General features: G+C 43.9%; 1 protein-coding gene and 1 long non-coding RNA gene across 2 annotated transcripts; one reads left to right on the top strand and one right to left on the bottom strand.

The window, feature by feature from the left end:
* Window positions 1–22: 22 nt before the first annotated feature.
* SEC61A1 (SEC61 translocon subunit alpha 1) lies at window positions 23–15,722 on the top strand. Its single transcript, XM_019718677.3, has 12 exons — window positions 23–166; window positions 399–466; window positions 3,408–3,473; window positions 3,573–3,651; window positions 4,606–4,737; window positions 6,171–6,280; window positions 6,552–6,705; window positions 10,515–10,675; window positions 11,951–12,148; window positions 12,424–12,615; window positions 12,928–13,004; window positions 13,666–15,722. Exons 1-12 carry the CDS (start codon window positions 160–162, stop codon window positions 13,850–13,852), a joined length of 1,431 nt encoding a protein of 476 aa, XP_019574236.1. The 5' UTR covers window positions 23–159; the 3' UTR covers window positions 13,853–15,722.
* Window positions 5,658–9,007, bottom strand: LOC109438673 (uncharacterized). Its single transcript, XR_016021119.1, has 3 exons — window positions 8,753–9,007; window positions 6,403–6,489; window positions 5,658–6,087 (listed from the first exon to the last, which is right to left on the bottom strand). It is a non-coding gene; the product is annotated as an uncharacterized LOC109438673 (long non-coding RNA).
* Window positions 15,723–15,995: the final 273 nt, after the last annotated feature.

Raw genomic sequence — 15,995 nt, 5'->3', positions numbered from 1 at the left:
CCGCCCCGCCCCGCCCCGCGCTGCGCCGCCCATCCCAGTGCTAACACTGACGTGTCCCTCGGCGGAGGTGCTGCACCCAGGAGCAGGCACGGCTGCGGGCAGCGTCGCCTCACGCGGAGCGGATCCTAAGCGGAACCCAGAGCCGGAGCAGCCGCCACCATGGCGAGTGAGTCCCGCGGGGCAGCCCCGTCTTCTCCGGGATGGATCAGATCCCTCTTACCCTCACCGGTCCGGGCCGGCGCTCGTCTGCCAAGCCTGCCCGGGTCCCAGGTCCTCCTCGGGGACTCCGCGTGTCCCTGTGCTCGGCCTGCCCCTACCCGTCCTGGGCGGAAGCCTTCTCCAGGTAGCACGGAAGGTTTCTTCAAGTCCTAACTCTTCTTTTGTCTCTCCCATCAAAGTTAAATTTCTGGAAGTCATCAAGCCCTTCTGTGTCATCCTGCCGGAAATTCAGAAGCCAGAGAGAAAGGTAAGTTCCTGAAATCGCCATCAAAGGAGGCTTCGTGAAACTCGGGGTGCTTGAAGTTTACAGTATAATTAAAAATGGCTTCAACACGCCAAATGGAAACTCACTTTCTCTTCTCTTATCCCTGGAGTGTAGTTGGGTGTACTCCTGAGCTTTGTCAAAAGGTGACCTGGTTGTGGGAATTTCCACTGAAATCATCGTGCTTTACTCGGAGCATCTTTTGTGGATGTTACTCCAGTGAACAAAGTCGTGGGTTTTTCCCTGTCCCAAAAATTGATCCTGGCAGTGAATGAGTAAGGCCTCAAAAGCCTCAGTTATGATACTCAGGTTGTTACCCTTCCCTCTTCACCTCCAACAGAAGCAATTCATGGGTTGGAAATTTTTCTAGGAGATGCTCTTTGAAGCCATTTACTGAAAAGAGCTAAGAGCAAATGAGTATTCTGTACAAATGAGTTTCTACCTTTTTTGTGGGCTGTCACATTAACAGAGTACAGGCGTTTTGTGAACCTTGCTTTTTACAGTGGGCAAGTAAAAACATGGAAAAATAGAAATGTAGACTTAAAATGAATCTTTGTTGCAATTTCCACTGCTATGAACTATAGGTCAAGATGTAGTTGCCAATGTAAGTAAAGCTATTAGACAATGAAGAAAAGTTTCATTGGGTTCTTAAAGAGAATGAATAGTTATATATAGATAGATAGATAGATAGATAGATAGATAGATAGATATTTGGCTTCAGATTCTTTTCAGACTGTTGTTCATGCTTTCACATATGTATATGTGTACTTGACATCAGCATAGACACTTGGGTTCTAAGAGTCTCGGTTTTTTTATTTATTTATTTATTTATTTATTTATTTATGCTTAAAACTGTTTGTATAATTGCTCCACATATGTACTGCCTTTGATGGGCTAATATGCAAAGTTCTTCCTCACCCCTCACCCCCAGCATAGCAGAAAGGGCATGGCTCTGGAGGCTGGCAAGCCTGGGATCCACCCTTCACACAGTCTTAATAGCTGTGTGACCTTGGCCTTGTAGCTTAAATGTGATAGATGGAGCAGTGAAAATATGTGCAAGGTATAGCAGTGGCTTAAGAAGGGATTAACTCTGGAAGATGTGATGTCTGATGGTGGTTTTGAAGGAAGAGTAGTTTTCTTGAAGTGAGGGAAGAGAATTCCAGGCATAAGGAATATATAAAATGCAAAGGAAAACAAGACAAGCAGGTTGGAAGGTGTTAGATATACTTCAGTATTGACAGAACGTAAAAGATAAGTGGGGAGCAACAGGAGCCAGACAGATTAGAAAATTGCTTTGGAAGTAGGGTAAAGGAGTGGAGTGGTTTCCAGGGTTTTGCAATAGAGGGTAAACTATGGGAGTGGGCTAGGAGAGGAGAATGGATTTTGGGGCTGTTTAAGAGGTAGAGTGGACAAGACTTGGATGTTAAACAGCGCTTGATGTTTCACTGTTGAACTTGGCTGCATCTAGGAGAGACTTCGTTATTAACAAATGAGGAGTCTTGTAAAAATTGTCCACTCTTTTTTCCATAAAGAATCACTTCAGTACAAACTTGTCATGTAACTGGTTAGCCTGAAGCGGTGTTTCCTTCCCTTGACTTCCTTTTAATTCCTTGGTGGGGTGCGATGACAGGTGGGAAAGGAAGCATTCTCAAGAGAAAGAAGTGTTCTTTCAATTCACTCAATTTCACGTGGAGTATCTGAACATGGAATTCGTGCTGTCTTTGTGTAGTTGTGTTATCATGGCCTAAAGTGATAGACAGAAGACTACAACTTCTCTTCTGACCAGAGAGCCAGGATTCTGGCTTAGTGCTTGCTTAGACTTCTCTCCCCCTCAAATTAAAAAGTATTTTAAGAACACAATTTTGTTCACTTAATACTGTCACTCACAAGGCATTTCCACATCAAAATCCTCAGTCTGCACAATAATTAGTGTTTTTTTTAGCCCTTTAAAGCCATTCTTTCAGTGTAGGCAGCAAGTACTAATGAAGACACTCCGTTTTAGAGACAGGAGACCCAGAATTCCCACTCTACTGCTTACCGTGTTTCCCCAAAAATAAGATCTAACCGGAAAATAAGCCCTAGCATGATTTTTCAGGATGACGTCCCCTGAACATAAGCCCTAATGTGTCTTTTGGAGCAAAAATTAACATAAGACCCAGACTTATTTTTGGGGAAACACGGTAGTACCAGAGAGGCCTTGAGCAGGGTGTCTAATCATTTCTAATGATACTTATTAGTCATTTATAAAATGATTTTGAATGTAATTTGTCCTACTTACATAGCTGAAGAGATGTGAAAAGTCTTGAAGTTAGACAGATACTACTAGTAAGTTAGTGATTAGGTTAAATTTGCAACTCTCCCTGTCCTTCCCCCAATATTGTTTTGTTTTACCCTTAATCCATAGAAAATACACTATGTATTAAACAATCACGAATGTCAAATTAGTTAACTGCAGAATAAGATTTTGGTCGGTTACAAAACCTTTCAAATGAATGGTGATGGCTCATATGTTGAAAGGGCATGTCTGGTTTAGGAATCCCTTTCTATTGCAACATTCTTTGATCTTGGATCTGATCCTAAACTGTTAATGCTAATGGTTAAGAGCACACGCTTTGGGCTCAAACTCACTTCACTGTGGAATTTCAGACAAATTACTTAGCCTTTCTGAGACTCAGTTTTCTCATTGTAAAATAAAGATAATGCTGTGTAGTGCAAGGATCAAATGAGATGATACCTATTAAGGTCTTTGCATATGTGCCTTGTACAAAGCGTGCAATGTATGTACATGTTTTTTGGTAGTTATGTTTAGTACCTGGTTTGGAGTGTTCAAGACTTCTCTGGTGAACAGAGAAAGGGGTCCGATCTGAGTCCATTTCTAGTAATTATCTTATGAAAATAACTTGCCTTAATTCATTCTCTTCTGTAGATTCAGTTTAAGGAGAAAGTGTTGTGGACTGCTATCACCCTCTTTATTTTCTTGGTATGCTGCCAGGTAAGCCCAGGTTTCCTGTTCTAGTATCTAAGTGGGGGGAGGGGGTGGTCAGAGAGGGCTGAAGACAAATGTGCTGACCATCTTTCTGTTTGTTTCCAGATCCCCCTGTTTGGTATTATGTCTTCAGATTCTGCTGACCCTTTCTATTGGATAAGAGTGATTCTAGCCTCTAACAGAGGTAGAACTGTGGCTCTCTGTGCCTCTTTCTGTACAATGTGGGCTAGACTGACCTCCTTAAGTTAAATTACAGGCTTGGGTTTTATGTGGAGTTCAGGAAGTGCTTGAGAAGAATGTTAGTGTGCTGTGCTGAATAGCTGAGTAAATGCCGAATTCAGTGCTGAGGCGGATCATCATATTCAGAATTGCATATGAATGCAGTATAAAACCTGTAATAGCAAGATTAGTCTGTGTCGTAGAGAATTTAAAAAGTGCGAAAACTAGAATGCTTTTTAAACAACGGAAATGATGATATTTCTGCCTATTTTTCTTGTGTCTTTATAACCTTCTTTAGAATATGTAATTTATTTCTCGGCTGCATCTTTTTCATATCTATAGGTTACATATATGTGTCAAAAAAATATGTAACAGTGTTTTGTATACTCTACCCAGTTACCTAAGGCTGGGGGGATGGGATTTTGAATGTCAATACTGCTTTTGATTAAATCATTTTTCTAAATAATAGTTCCAGTTAAGTTCCCAAACAGTTGGAAGTATAGCTCATTTTAGCGTAGTGGAAGTAGACATTTATTCACAACCAGATACAATTGTACAGGCTTCCTCTTCAGAGTCTGGAAATTATTTGAATGTTATCCCTTTTTATTAACTGATGAAAAGACGAACCTTTCTTATCTCAGTGAAAACAGAATGAATCTGTTTCTGGTGAATTTAAATGTAGCGATCTATTTAAACGCCATGTGACTTCCAAAACAGAATAAGATGTTGCTTGAATGAATTGAATTATACTCTAATTGGTGATATTTTGGGGTTGTCCTCTAAGTTAAATGCTGCTAGCAAACTGAAGCATACTGAATTTGTATAAGGGGTACACAGTCATATTTTTCTCATTTATTTTCTTATTAGTGTAGGCTTTTCCAAGCTAATATTGGCTGTGTTCTGCTTCCCCTGTCCTCAGGCACATTGATGGAGCTTGGTATCTCTCCCATTGTTACCTCTGGCCTCATCATGCAGCTATTGGCTGGCGCCAAAATAATTGAAGTTGGTGATACCCCAAAAGACCGAGCCCTTTTCAATGGAGCCCAGAAGTGTAAGTGAGATTTTGAATAATGTTGAGATGTCTATAGTTGAGAATTTGAATTTGCTATAAAATTTGGGGCATCAAAACAGTTTTTTCTATGTACAGTTTAACCTCCTTAGCCCACCAATCCTGTGGGTGCTCTGTGGCTTGTGTTAACAAGAAAGCACTTCCGGGACAGTCATGGTGCAAGGCACTTTGATGGACTGGAAGGGTAGGGAGGAAGATGTCCAGTGCCCCCGAGGCTGTATGATTGAGTGGAAGGAGCAGGGCTTGAAGAGCAGTCGTAAGAACTCAATGGAATAACATTTGTAAAACATCTCTCAGTGCCTGGCACATAATAGGTATATGACAGGTGTTGTTTTTCTTCTGGGAGTTTAAAAGGATTCAACTTAGGGGAAAGGTGCTCCTCTCAACCCAGCGCTACTATTTACTAGCTCTGTGACTTTGGACAAAGTTAGATGACAGGTCTTACATCTCAGTTCCTTCATCTGTAAAAATGAGGATAATATTTGCCTCATAGCAAGTAATAAGTTTCACTAGTAACAATGACTAATCATCAAAATGATTTCTGATTTTCTGCCTTAAGAATTCAGTGTCATTGAGCAGTTTTATAAAAGTCAAATAGGGACTACATTTGATGGGCACTTTGGAGTAAAATTTTGACAAACTAATCTGGATTGACAAATGAACCAGAAAAACAGAACTTGAAGCCAAACCCATACTTAGAGATTCATCTAGTATTGTGGAACCAGTAAAAATGTGTCGATTCCATTGTGCCTAACAATGAAGTATAACGCTATAAGACATGAAGACAGTCTACAAAAAGGAAAGCTGTTTGGCCAAGAGAGCTTTGTGACAGAGGAAATGGGACAAGTGACTAAATTGATAACACTGTGGGGTTTTTCCTTAAAGAAAACACATCACATGCAAACTGGGAAGGGGTCGCTTTATCCCAGAGTTAATCATCTGTGTTGTGGACTTAGACCTGGGTGATAGGCTTGTAGAGGTGGCCCAGGAGTAGTTCAACCCAGGAGCTCTCCAAAACCCAAGCCGTCTGACCCAAATTTGGGTGCTGTAGGTTGGCGACATTACAAAATTGTGTACCTCGGGATGCTGTCTTCAGTATATTTTGCACCCTTCCCTTCCATGAGAACCAGATTTGTCATGTCTGAACTCTTCCTCCTCTCGTCACTGAAAGGAAAGTGAATTTAGGAGAAGGTGAAGTTAAGGAACTCACCTGCTTCTGTTAAACAGGCACTTGAGTTATAGTGCACTTTGATGACGTGACTGTCCAGTGTTTCTGGGACCGAGCTCCTTGGAGGCAGTATCAGTATTCTTCATCTTAGTTCTTCCTGGTGCCTGGTAGAGTAGATGTTCAGTAGCTGTTTGCTCTATGACTGTGGAAAGTCCCACTTCGAGAACAGTTTTCTTTTGATTTCTAGTATTTGGAATGATCATTACCATTGGCCAGTCTATTGTGTATGTGATGACGGGAATGTACGGGGACCCTTCTGAAATGGGAGCTGGAATCTGCCTGTTAATCACCATTCAGGTAATTGTTATGCTAACATTCCCCCTGGCTTATACTTCCCAAATAACAAACCTGAACCATGCATAAAAGAAGCTTTTCCTGAGAAGGAGCCAAAGTGCCTGTATTGGCCCTTCTAAACTCACCAGAGGAAGGCTCTGCTGTCCGCTGTCTATTCAGCCTTTAGCATTTATATCAGAGAAGCCTCTTACTGAGGAAGGAAAGAGCCACGCCTGTGGGGAACAGGAATGCAGTCTATTTGAGTTTCTTTCTTTCATTTTTTAAATTTTTACAGCTCTTTGTTGCTGGCTTAATTGTCCTACTTTTGGATGAACTTTTGCAAAAAGGGTACGGCCTGGGCTCTGGTATCTCCCTCTTCATTGCCACTAACATCTGTGAGACCATCGTGTGGAAGGCATTCAGCCCCACCACTGTCAACACTGGCCGAGGTAAGGACCCTGGGCTTTCCTTGGGACAGCAGTCAGTAAAAAGTACTGACAGATACAGATACAAAGCAGAAGACAAAAGTTGCCCCATTCCAAGGAAAAATCACCTCCATTTTAGGTATACTACTTCTGATTTTTCTGTGCGTCTGCAAAATTTTTTTAAACAGATAGGCTTCTCATAATGATACATAATTTGCATATTACAACAGATAAACAGTGAGCAGCCTCCTATTTTCATCTTTACATATTTTAGCAGTTGCTGTCAGTGAATATGTTTCTAAAAATGAAATCACTGAACCAATACACTTGGTCATGCAAGGGGCAACTTTGTGAAAGAGGCCTGAACTTGGAGTTCACATCCTGGCTGTTCCTATTAGTAGTACCTACGAGGTCAAACAATTAAGTTCGCGAACTCATCTTAGAAAAGTGCTACACACCTCATTGCTAAATATCACTACGGTCACCTTCGAAGTACTCCCCTTGGGAAGCTACGCACCGATGCCAGTGCCTAGTCCACCCTTCAAAGCAATTTTGAAACTCTGTTTTCCGGAATGGCCATCAGAGCTGTCATCGTATTACCTTCATGTCCTGACTGTCATCAAAATGGCCCCCTTTCAATATTTCTTTTACCTTCGGGTAAAGAAAGAAGTCATTGAGGGCCAGATCAGGTAAGTAGGGAGGGTGTTACGATACAGTTATTTGTTTACTGGCTAAAAACTCCCTCAGAGACAGTGCCGTGTGAGCTGATGCATTGTTGTGATGCAAGATCCATGAATTGGCAAAAAGTTCAGGTCATCTAACTTTTTCACACAGGCTTTTCAGCACTTGGTTAACTGTTTGTCCAATTGGCACAAATTCATAATGAATAATCCCTCTCATATCCAAAAAAGGTTAGCAACATCATTGCAACAAGTTTGTGAACTTAATTGTCAGACCTCCTAAGTGGCTTTGGGTAAATCCTACTCTGACTGAGCCTTGGTTGCCAGGATGAAATGAGAAACAACATGAAAAAACATGATGGATGCTTGGCCCATAGTAGATGCCTATCAAACGTTAGTATTCTATGCTATACCCACAAGTGCCAAGGACGTCTTATTATTGAGGATGTTTTTAATAATTTCCAGACATATAGGGAAGTATGACTTATTAGGAAAGGCAGTCGGCATTCATCACTAGATATGGTATTTACTTGTAAAAGTCCTGTGAGAAATAAGTATGTATACACATTTGAGTGTTTTCTTTTAACTGAATGGTAGAAACCAAGTCCCTGGGCACATGAAGGCCACATGTGCCCAACAGATTACAAAGCAAAGAGCATAGCTTGAGATAGGGGTTGTCAGAGAATAGTGGGCAAAATGAGATTTGATTCCTCCCTGGGCACTTTTTGGAACTATAAGAAATCCAAGGCAAATGGGGAGACAAGGACAAAAGACAGGGCTTTTCAGGGATGGATGTGAAAGGTAGGAGGATAAAGGATGGGAGTTCAGGTGTATGGCAAGACCATGCTGTAACTGGCCTGGGTGACATCCTGAGTTATGCAGAAGTGACACCAGAGTGGAGCCAAGGAGCCACCTTCCATTCAGGAGCAGGCCAGTGACGTGATGGCAGCCCAAATCTGGAGGGTCACCCCAGACTGGAGTGGATGGCAGAATGCAGCTTGGGTAACTGTTCAGTGTCTTAGCTTGGACAAGCCAGCCTGTCACAAGGAAAGCATTGAATGAGGGCATTAGGAGAAAAGAACATAAGAGGCAGGACAAAGGGAGTATTTTCAAGGGTGATGGAAATTGACAGCAAAGGAGAGTTTGTTTTTGGCTTTAAAAGTGTCACGTCAATTGGCAATGTTTGAGAACTGGCTGGAGAGAAGGTGCCACAGGGAAGGATGGTTCCATGGCCACGTGCATATGGGTAGTGAGCAAGGCTGCAAGACCACCATGCTTGCTGAGGAGTGAGGAGAAGAGTAGGGGCATGAGGACTAGGCCCTGGAGAAGGGCAGAGGTCACAAGGGTCACAGGGCTAGGAAAGCAGCATGGCACCCACATCTGGAACTCACCTGTGACTTGGCTTGGTGACGTAGAAATCCTTGTTGATTGAGATCCTCTTGCGTCTGGGAGTATAACCATTGTTTCTTCTCTGGATAAGTGGGAACAACCCAAAACAGGATTATCAGGGACAGTGTGGCTACAAAACAGCTTTTGCCCCTGAAGTAGAAACCCTGTCTTGCTTCCCAGAGATTCAGTAAGTAGTGAAATCAAGAAATAATTATGTTAAAAATTAGGAAAACTAGAGCCTAACCCTGGCATGCCTTTCATTCAAAAAATATTTATCAGGTGCCTATTAAGGGCCAGGCACTCTTCTAAATAGGCACCGGAAATACAAAGTAAGTAAACCATGTGTCATGTATATGTCAGGTGTTACTGCAGGTACTGAGGAGAATAAGGCAGAGGAATATGGGAATGCTGGGAGTGTTATCACAAGGTTAGTCTGGGTAATCAAAGTCCTAAAAGGGGAAGGAAGCCCTATGACTTGGGGAGGAATGTTCCATTTGGGAGGAACCCAGGTACAAGGCTCTGAGGTGGGAATGTACCTGGTGTGTTCAAGGTCATCTGTGTGGATGCAGCAGAATGAACAAGGGAGAGAATAGTCAAAGCTGAGATCAAAGAGGTAATGGGGGGAGTGTTGAAAATGGGCAGAGCATGAACAAGTTCCTTCTTCCTTCCTTGGCAACTTGGGTGTCGTCCTCTGTGAAATCAGAGCTTGTCTTGGCTCCAGTTTTAAGATTCCTGAATTCTGCACATTGGTTAGACAGGCCAATGCTGTCACCTGAATGAAAGGAGGAAGCACCGGTAGTTAGGACAGAGAGCTTCCACAGGAGCCCCATCCCGGGGGCTTCAAAAGAGATGAAGAGTGATGCCTATTATCTCTGAATAGTCTGGGAAGAGCTAGAGGGAGAAGCAGTAAGTCATTCCACCATCACCTGTTAGAAACAGCACGACCCCCCACCTGCCCACAGAGCACAGTCTGGATGTAGGAGTGGCCCCCTGCCTGACGCCAGACTTTCATTGTAGGATAGTTAATGCTGTCCTGAACAGCAACGGTTACACAGTAATACAGTGCTCCTGTTTATTACTTTAGCTGGGGTTTTGTTTTGATGTTTTTTAACTTCAGTAAATTTCTTGAAAATTACAAGATTTCTAGGCATTACTAATTTCCCATGCTCCCCAGCTCTTTCCCACTTGTCCCTCTGCTGCTTAATCCTCAGGTCAGGTACCCTTTCTTGCTCTGGATTCCTTCAGTCCATTGGCTGTGTTTTCCTGGCTCTCTTCAGCACAGTGGGGTGTATACTATATGAGGTGGGCATGCCTGTTGTCCTGTCTGCTTGATCAGTAATGTGAGAGCAGAGAAGTCAAGCTCTGCCTTGTTAGAGGAAACCTGCATTTCAGAGCTGGGGATGCTCTATTGCCTGGGGTTTTCCAGGGAAGTGGATTGGACAGCTCTGAGCCTGCTCTTCAGTGTAGGACCTTTTCAGCTGGAGTTAAGCAGATCCAGCTTTTATGATTTTCTAATTAATCATCATTCCACACATCTGGTGGCCATTGACTTACGTGCCAACAAATTAATTCAAAAAGGTAAAATAGCCCATTTCTATTTCTGTGGGAGAAATAGAAATGAGGGAAGAGAAAATGCCACTGTTGTCATTGTGGTTACAGGGGTAGGCACTGTAAATCTTAAAACTAATTCTATTTCCCTCTGTCTTTTGGCCACTAGGAAGCTGTTTGTTTCTTTACCTCATGTGTCCCCTCCTTCACTGACAGGGATGGAATTTGAAGGTGCTATCATTGCACTGTTTCACCTGCTGGCCACACGCACTGACAAGGTCCGAGCCCTCCGAGAGGCTTTCTACCGCCAGAACCTCCCCAACCTCATGAATCTGATCGCCACCATCTTTGTCTTTGCAGTGGTCATCTACTTCCAGGTGCGTTCAGAACCACCGCAAGTTCTGATGGTCTGCATTTAAGTGTCAGGATGCCTTGGTGTGTGTGCTCCCACTCACACCCCAGGGTGGTGTACATCATCGTATCGTAGTGAAGTGGTGGGTTGGCATTTGAAAGGAGCAAGTTTCCATGTCAGCTAGATAAGTGTGTTCCATTGATTCAGTCAGGGACTTGCCTGAACTAAAAAAAACTGAGGCAGATGTAACATTTCTGAAATTATGCTTCTTTGGGTTGGGCCTATCAGCAGATAAAGAAAATAACATCTCTAAGTTCTTAATTCAAAAGAAGTAAAAAGTCATCAAGCTGTAAACCTTATCGCCATCTTACCCAAAGTTTATCGACTATTTGTGAGTAGTGTCATCATCTTGGAAAAGGTCCTTCCTCTTGAGAGCTCTTATCTTTCAAATTATTAGTCTGTGTCAGTTGCTTCTGCGTAAGAGACCTGAGCTGCCAGTTGCTTTTCTGCAGTTGGATTAATCTTTGTATTTTTTCATGGGCCACTTTGTATTCTTATATTTATTGAAAAGAAGGGACAGCAGTAGAAATGATAGTTTAGTGCTTGTGAAAAGATATTTATACCAGCCAAATGCTTTTTCTGAAGACCAGAGAGGTCTGTTACTTCAGCTGAGACTTTTAGTCAGATGCCCGATTTAATAATAAGCTAACTCTTAAGGGGCTTGGTAGGTATCTGTGGTTAGATCATTAAAATTTATTTTAAATCTTCTATATTCTGAGTCCTGTTTTAGGCACTGGGAGTTTATAAAAAAAATAATATAAAAGAAAACCTTTCTATTCCCCAAGGGTTTCCGAGGGAGAGGCTATATTCATAGAAAAGCTTAGCTTCTCTATTTATGATTTAAAACATCATAAAGGGCTGCTCTGGGATGTGAGGTGGCCTTGTCTTGGGGCCATTGTAACAGCACAGGAGAGGTCACCACCAGTGAGAAACACTGTGAGGACTTACTTGGACATATGCCCTTCAGGGTCTTCTTATATTCCACATTGATGCAGATATAATGTGGTGGACTTTGTTATTTGACAAAAACGGGATTGTTCCAATGTGCTGAGTTTTGGTGGTATTTTAAGCCTGCCTTTCTGGGAACCCTCTGTGTATGTGCTCCCAAGTGCAGTGTTGGGTCAGGAAGTGGCATGGGAGCCCTGGAACCAACATAACTCAGGCTGTCCCCACCTGGGCTGTATCTGTGCAGGGGCTGGAATGAAGCATGGGGGGCGCTCTGCTTTGTTTGGCTTCTCAGGGCTTCCGAGTGGACCTGCCTATCAAGTCAGCCCGTTACCGAGGCCAGTACAACACCTACCCTATCAAGCTCTTCTACACCTCCAACATCCCCATCATCCTGCAGTCCGCCCTGGTGTCCAACCTGTATGTCATCTCCCAGATGTTGTCAGCCCGCTTCAGTGGCAACCTGCTGGTCAGCCTGCTGGGCACGTGGTCTGTAAGTATGACTGCTTGAAAAAACTCGCTTGTAATGCTGCGCCTAGTTGCGGTGGTGTGCATCTGTGTGTCTTGCTCGTGACCAAACATTTCACCCCACGATATTTCTAATTGTGCCTTTTACAAATTCAGCACATGAAATTTTCACTTCAGTAAGAAAACGGCACTGACACCTGAGCAACATTGTGTTCCTTTTCACCTGCTCAGAACTACTTTTTTCCTGTTGCCAAGGTAATAATGAAACAGCACTCAGAGGCTTTCTGTGTGTCTTCCCAGGATACATCTTCCGGTGGTCCAGCACGTGCTTATCCAGTTGGTGGCCTTTGCTATTACCTGTCCCCTCCAGAATCTTTTGGCTCCGTGTTAGAAGACCCTGTCCATGCCATTGTGTACATAGTGTTCATGCTGGGCTCATGTGCATTCTTTTCCAAAACATGGATCGAGGTCTCAGGCTCCTCCGCCAAAGATGTAAGTATAAGTTACAAATTAATTAAACCAAGAAACAGTAGCTCTCACCTGTCACTGGTATGAGGGGTCTCAACTTGTCATATCTTCCTAAGAAAATGGTAGTGGTATTAGTGCTCACCTGGGGAGCTGGAGCCAAACTAAAACTAGACTTTCTCATGAGGAGGCTCAGGCAGCAGTTTTAAAATTATCTACACAAACATTGTTAGGGTGCTAAAGAAGGAAACCTGTGAGTGTTTAGTGCCACCATGAAATGTCTACCTAGATTTCAATTTCAACCTTAAAATTGCACATTGTTTTCTCGGCATCACACAGGTTGCAAAGCAGCTGAAGGAGCAGCAGATGGTGATGAGGGGCCACCGAGAAACTTCCATGGTCCATGAACTCAATCGGTGAGTGCTGGCCCTAGGTCCCAAGGGTTTTCTTATGTTTGTGGTTTTCTTACACATCAAGCATCCTGATAGGGCTTAGGGATTTCTGGTTCATTAAATCTTATCCTTGGTTACAGGATAGAAAAAGTCCCTGTGTCCACAAGAAAATCAGCAGTGCAACTTTCAGATTGTTTTCCGATCCCTAGCAGGGGCAATAGGCAATTTCGTTCATTCTCCTACTAAGAATTCTCCAAAGCCTCTAGCTTTACAGCACACTGTTCAGGAGAAATACAATGCAAGCTACATCTGACTAGTAGCCACATTAAAAGAGTAAAAATTTGTAATTAGTGTAAGAAAAATTTTGAGATAGTTTATGTTCTTGTCTTCAAAATCTCATGTGCTATCTTTAATATCTCAACTTGGACTAGTCACATTTCATCAACCATGTGCAACCATGTGTGGTTTGTGCAATCACTTAATTGGACAGTAGCCCTAGTCTAGACCATTAAGATGTGTGAGAAGGTGAAGTTTAAATAAGATAGTGATCTCTAAAGGAGTTAGGTTCCTAAATCGGAGGCAAGCATGTCAGACTGGCCCCACAGGCATGTAGCCTGAGTCAGGGCAGGCCAGGATGGAAGGATCTGCATGGTGGCGTGTTGCTGACCCATCTCCCACTCCCCAGGTACATTCCCACTGCCGCTGCCTTTGGGGGGCTGTGCATCGGGGCCCTCTCCGTCCTGGCTGACTTCCTGGGTGCCATTGGGTCTGGAACCGGGATCCTGCTCGCAGTCACAATTATCTACCAGTACTTTGAAATCTTTGTAAAGGAGCAGAGTGAGGTCGGCAGCATGGGGGCCCTTCTCTTCTGAGCCATGTCTCTCCTGGACTAGGAAGAGGAGACATGCTCTGGAATTGCCAAGGAAAGGGAACAACGAATTCATCACAGGGGTGCTGCTGTGGTATATGGAACTTTGTTTACTTTGTTTTGAATTTCATATTCTTTCATTCCACTTTGTAAAGTGCTAGAAATTTCCAATTTGAGATTTTGCTTTTTATTCTGGCATTGGCTAAAGAACTATAGAAATGAGGTTTTATTCAGCTGATGGCCAGAGGCTGGGAAGATAAATGACTCCCCATGTGTCCATGTAACTTTTGTTTTAACCTTTGCACCTTCTCAGTGCCATAGGCGGCTGCGGTGGTCCCAGCTGTTCACCTACAAGGGAATGTCTTGTTGGTTAGAAGCACAAACGTTGAAAGGACTGCATTTCATTGTGGCAGCAAGATGTGAGGCTGGCAGCACACCATGTGTTTTCTGATGGATGTGGGTGATTCACTAGCATGTTCCCTCACGGTCGGGTAGGAACATATGCTTAAAACTTGTTCTCTGGAAGACACAATTGTCTTCCCTTTTAAAAGTAGTTTTTTTTTTAGGACAGAGCATCCAAAGGAGAGAGATGAATTTCCCAGCAAGATACTCTTGGGCCATCAGTTCCTTTTTCTGCATGTGAGGTCGGGATTCGTCAACTTTATAGAGTTGCGCCTGGCCAAGCTAGGTGAACATTGTGTGGAGGACCCCTGGAGTTATATCTTTCTGTCTAATTCTTCCAGTTGTCACTGGACTTGGCCCCTCTTGGTTCTTTCACTCCCCACTTGGTGCTAGCAAGTGGAGACACTGTGGCGCAGGCACTCAGACGTGGCAAGACATTAACTTACTTGGTGTTCACAGGCCACCGCTACCCTCTAGGCTGAACACTTCCCACTTGTATTTTTAGAACTTTCATTGTGCTTAAGCCCAAATGCAAATAAGGTAAATGACAAAATGCCACCAATCTCCTGCAGTCAGGGTCAGAGAGCTTGTGTTTTCGGTAAGTTGCTCCAATATTTGATATTAAAAGACTCATAATTATGTGTAAAATAAGTTCTTTTCGCAAAAACAGGTGACTGAGATCTTAGGAATTGGAACCTTTTCTAAGGCCTTTAGGAAGGTGCTTCTCGGGACAGGCGCCTGGCAGTGCTTGGCAGCAGGGACAGCAGAGTCAGGCACTGCAAGCCTGAGGGGTTCTCACTGGAGGACACCCCAGTTCTAAGAAGGGAGCACCAGGGGTCTGTGCAGCCATATGGAGGGAGATGTCCCACCAGCAGAAGGCACACAGTGGCCTCCGAAGCACAGAGCCATGGTCATTATTCAGTAGAGGTTTCAAACTTGACACCTGAGTCAGGAGGGCTCCTAGGAGTCCTTACTGGCAGTGCTAACCAGAAAACAGACCAACCAAGGAACAAGAAGCAACTTGCTTAAAACCACCTGGCCAGTTAGCCACAGAAGAGCCAGGATGGGCCTGGCGGGTCTGTCACCCCCAGTCCAGGGCGTTGCCACACCACCATATCACACGTGGCCTTGTCAGCCCCAGTCCTGAGCAGAGACCTGACGCCTCTCCCCAGCCCTGTGTGCTCAGCCCAACCTTACAGGAACGCTGTGGCCACTGGCAGACAGGGCAGCAGTCCCGAGGCTCCCAAGCTATGGACTAGAGGGTGCTGAGCCTTGTGGCCGGAGCCCTGCAGCCCTGCCTGCAGCCTGTAATCATCAGTGGGGCTCTGCAAGGCTTAGACTCAGGCTCTGTGGTTAATGACCACGGTGGGTGGGGCTGATCCTAGCTTCCAGGGAGTGTCACTGTGGACGGGAAGTGGCATAACTAAGATAAGGTGAAAAAGTGACAAATAAAGCCAACTTTTTACAAGCCATTTGGTCATGTTCTTTTTGTTTTCAATTTCCTTTAATTCCCAAGAAGGCCAGTGAGAGAAGACGCCTGAGGCTTGGTCGGGTCCTGATTTTGCACAGGGTGCCCAAGGTCTCACCTAGATGGAAGTTCTTCTTCAGAAAGGCATTTTGCCTAGAAAATTTCCTTATGGTGATAGTGCCCACTGCATGCTCAGGTTTTTGGTAATTTGAAATACAGGTGACTAAGCAGAAGCCCTGTTGCTGAGTGGTGTGCTGGCTGCTTGAGCCCCTCCCAG

Source organism: Rhinolophus sinicus, chromosome 4 (assembly GCF_057876585.1).
Source record: "Rhinolophus sinicus isolate RSI-liver-muscle chromosome 4, RSI-T2T, whole genome shotgun sequence".
Classification (NCBI taxonomy): Eukaryota; Metazoa; Chordata; class Mammalia; order Chiroptera; family Rhinolophidae; genus Rhinolophus; species Rhinolophus sinicus.
The sequence above is the reverse complement of the archived record's forward strand: the minus strand, read 5'-3'. Positions and strand labels throughout refer to the sequence as shown.

Coding starts and splice junctions, on each gene's coding strand:
- SEC61A1 (XM_019718677.3), top strand. Junction 6,281..6,551: donor GCCTGTTAATCACCATTCAG/GTAATTGTTATG, acceptor AAATTTTTACAG/CTCTTTGTTGCTGGCTTAAT. Junction 6,706..10,514: donor CACTGTCAACACTGGCCGAG/GTAAGGACCCTG, acceptor CTTCACTGACAG/GGATGGAATTTGAAGGTGCT.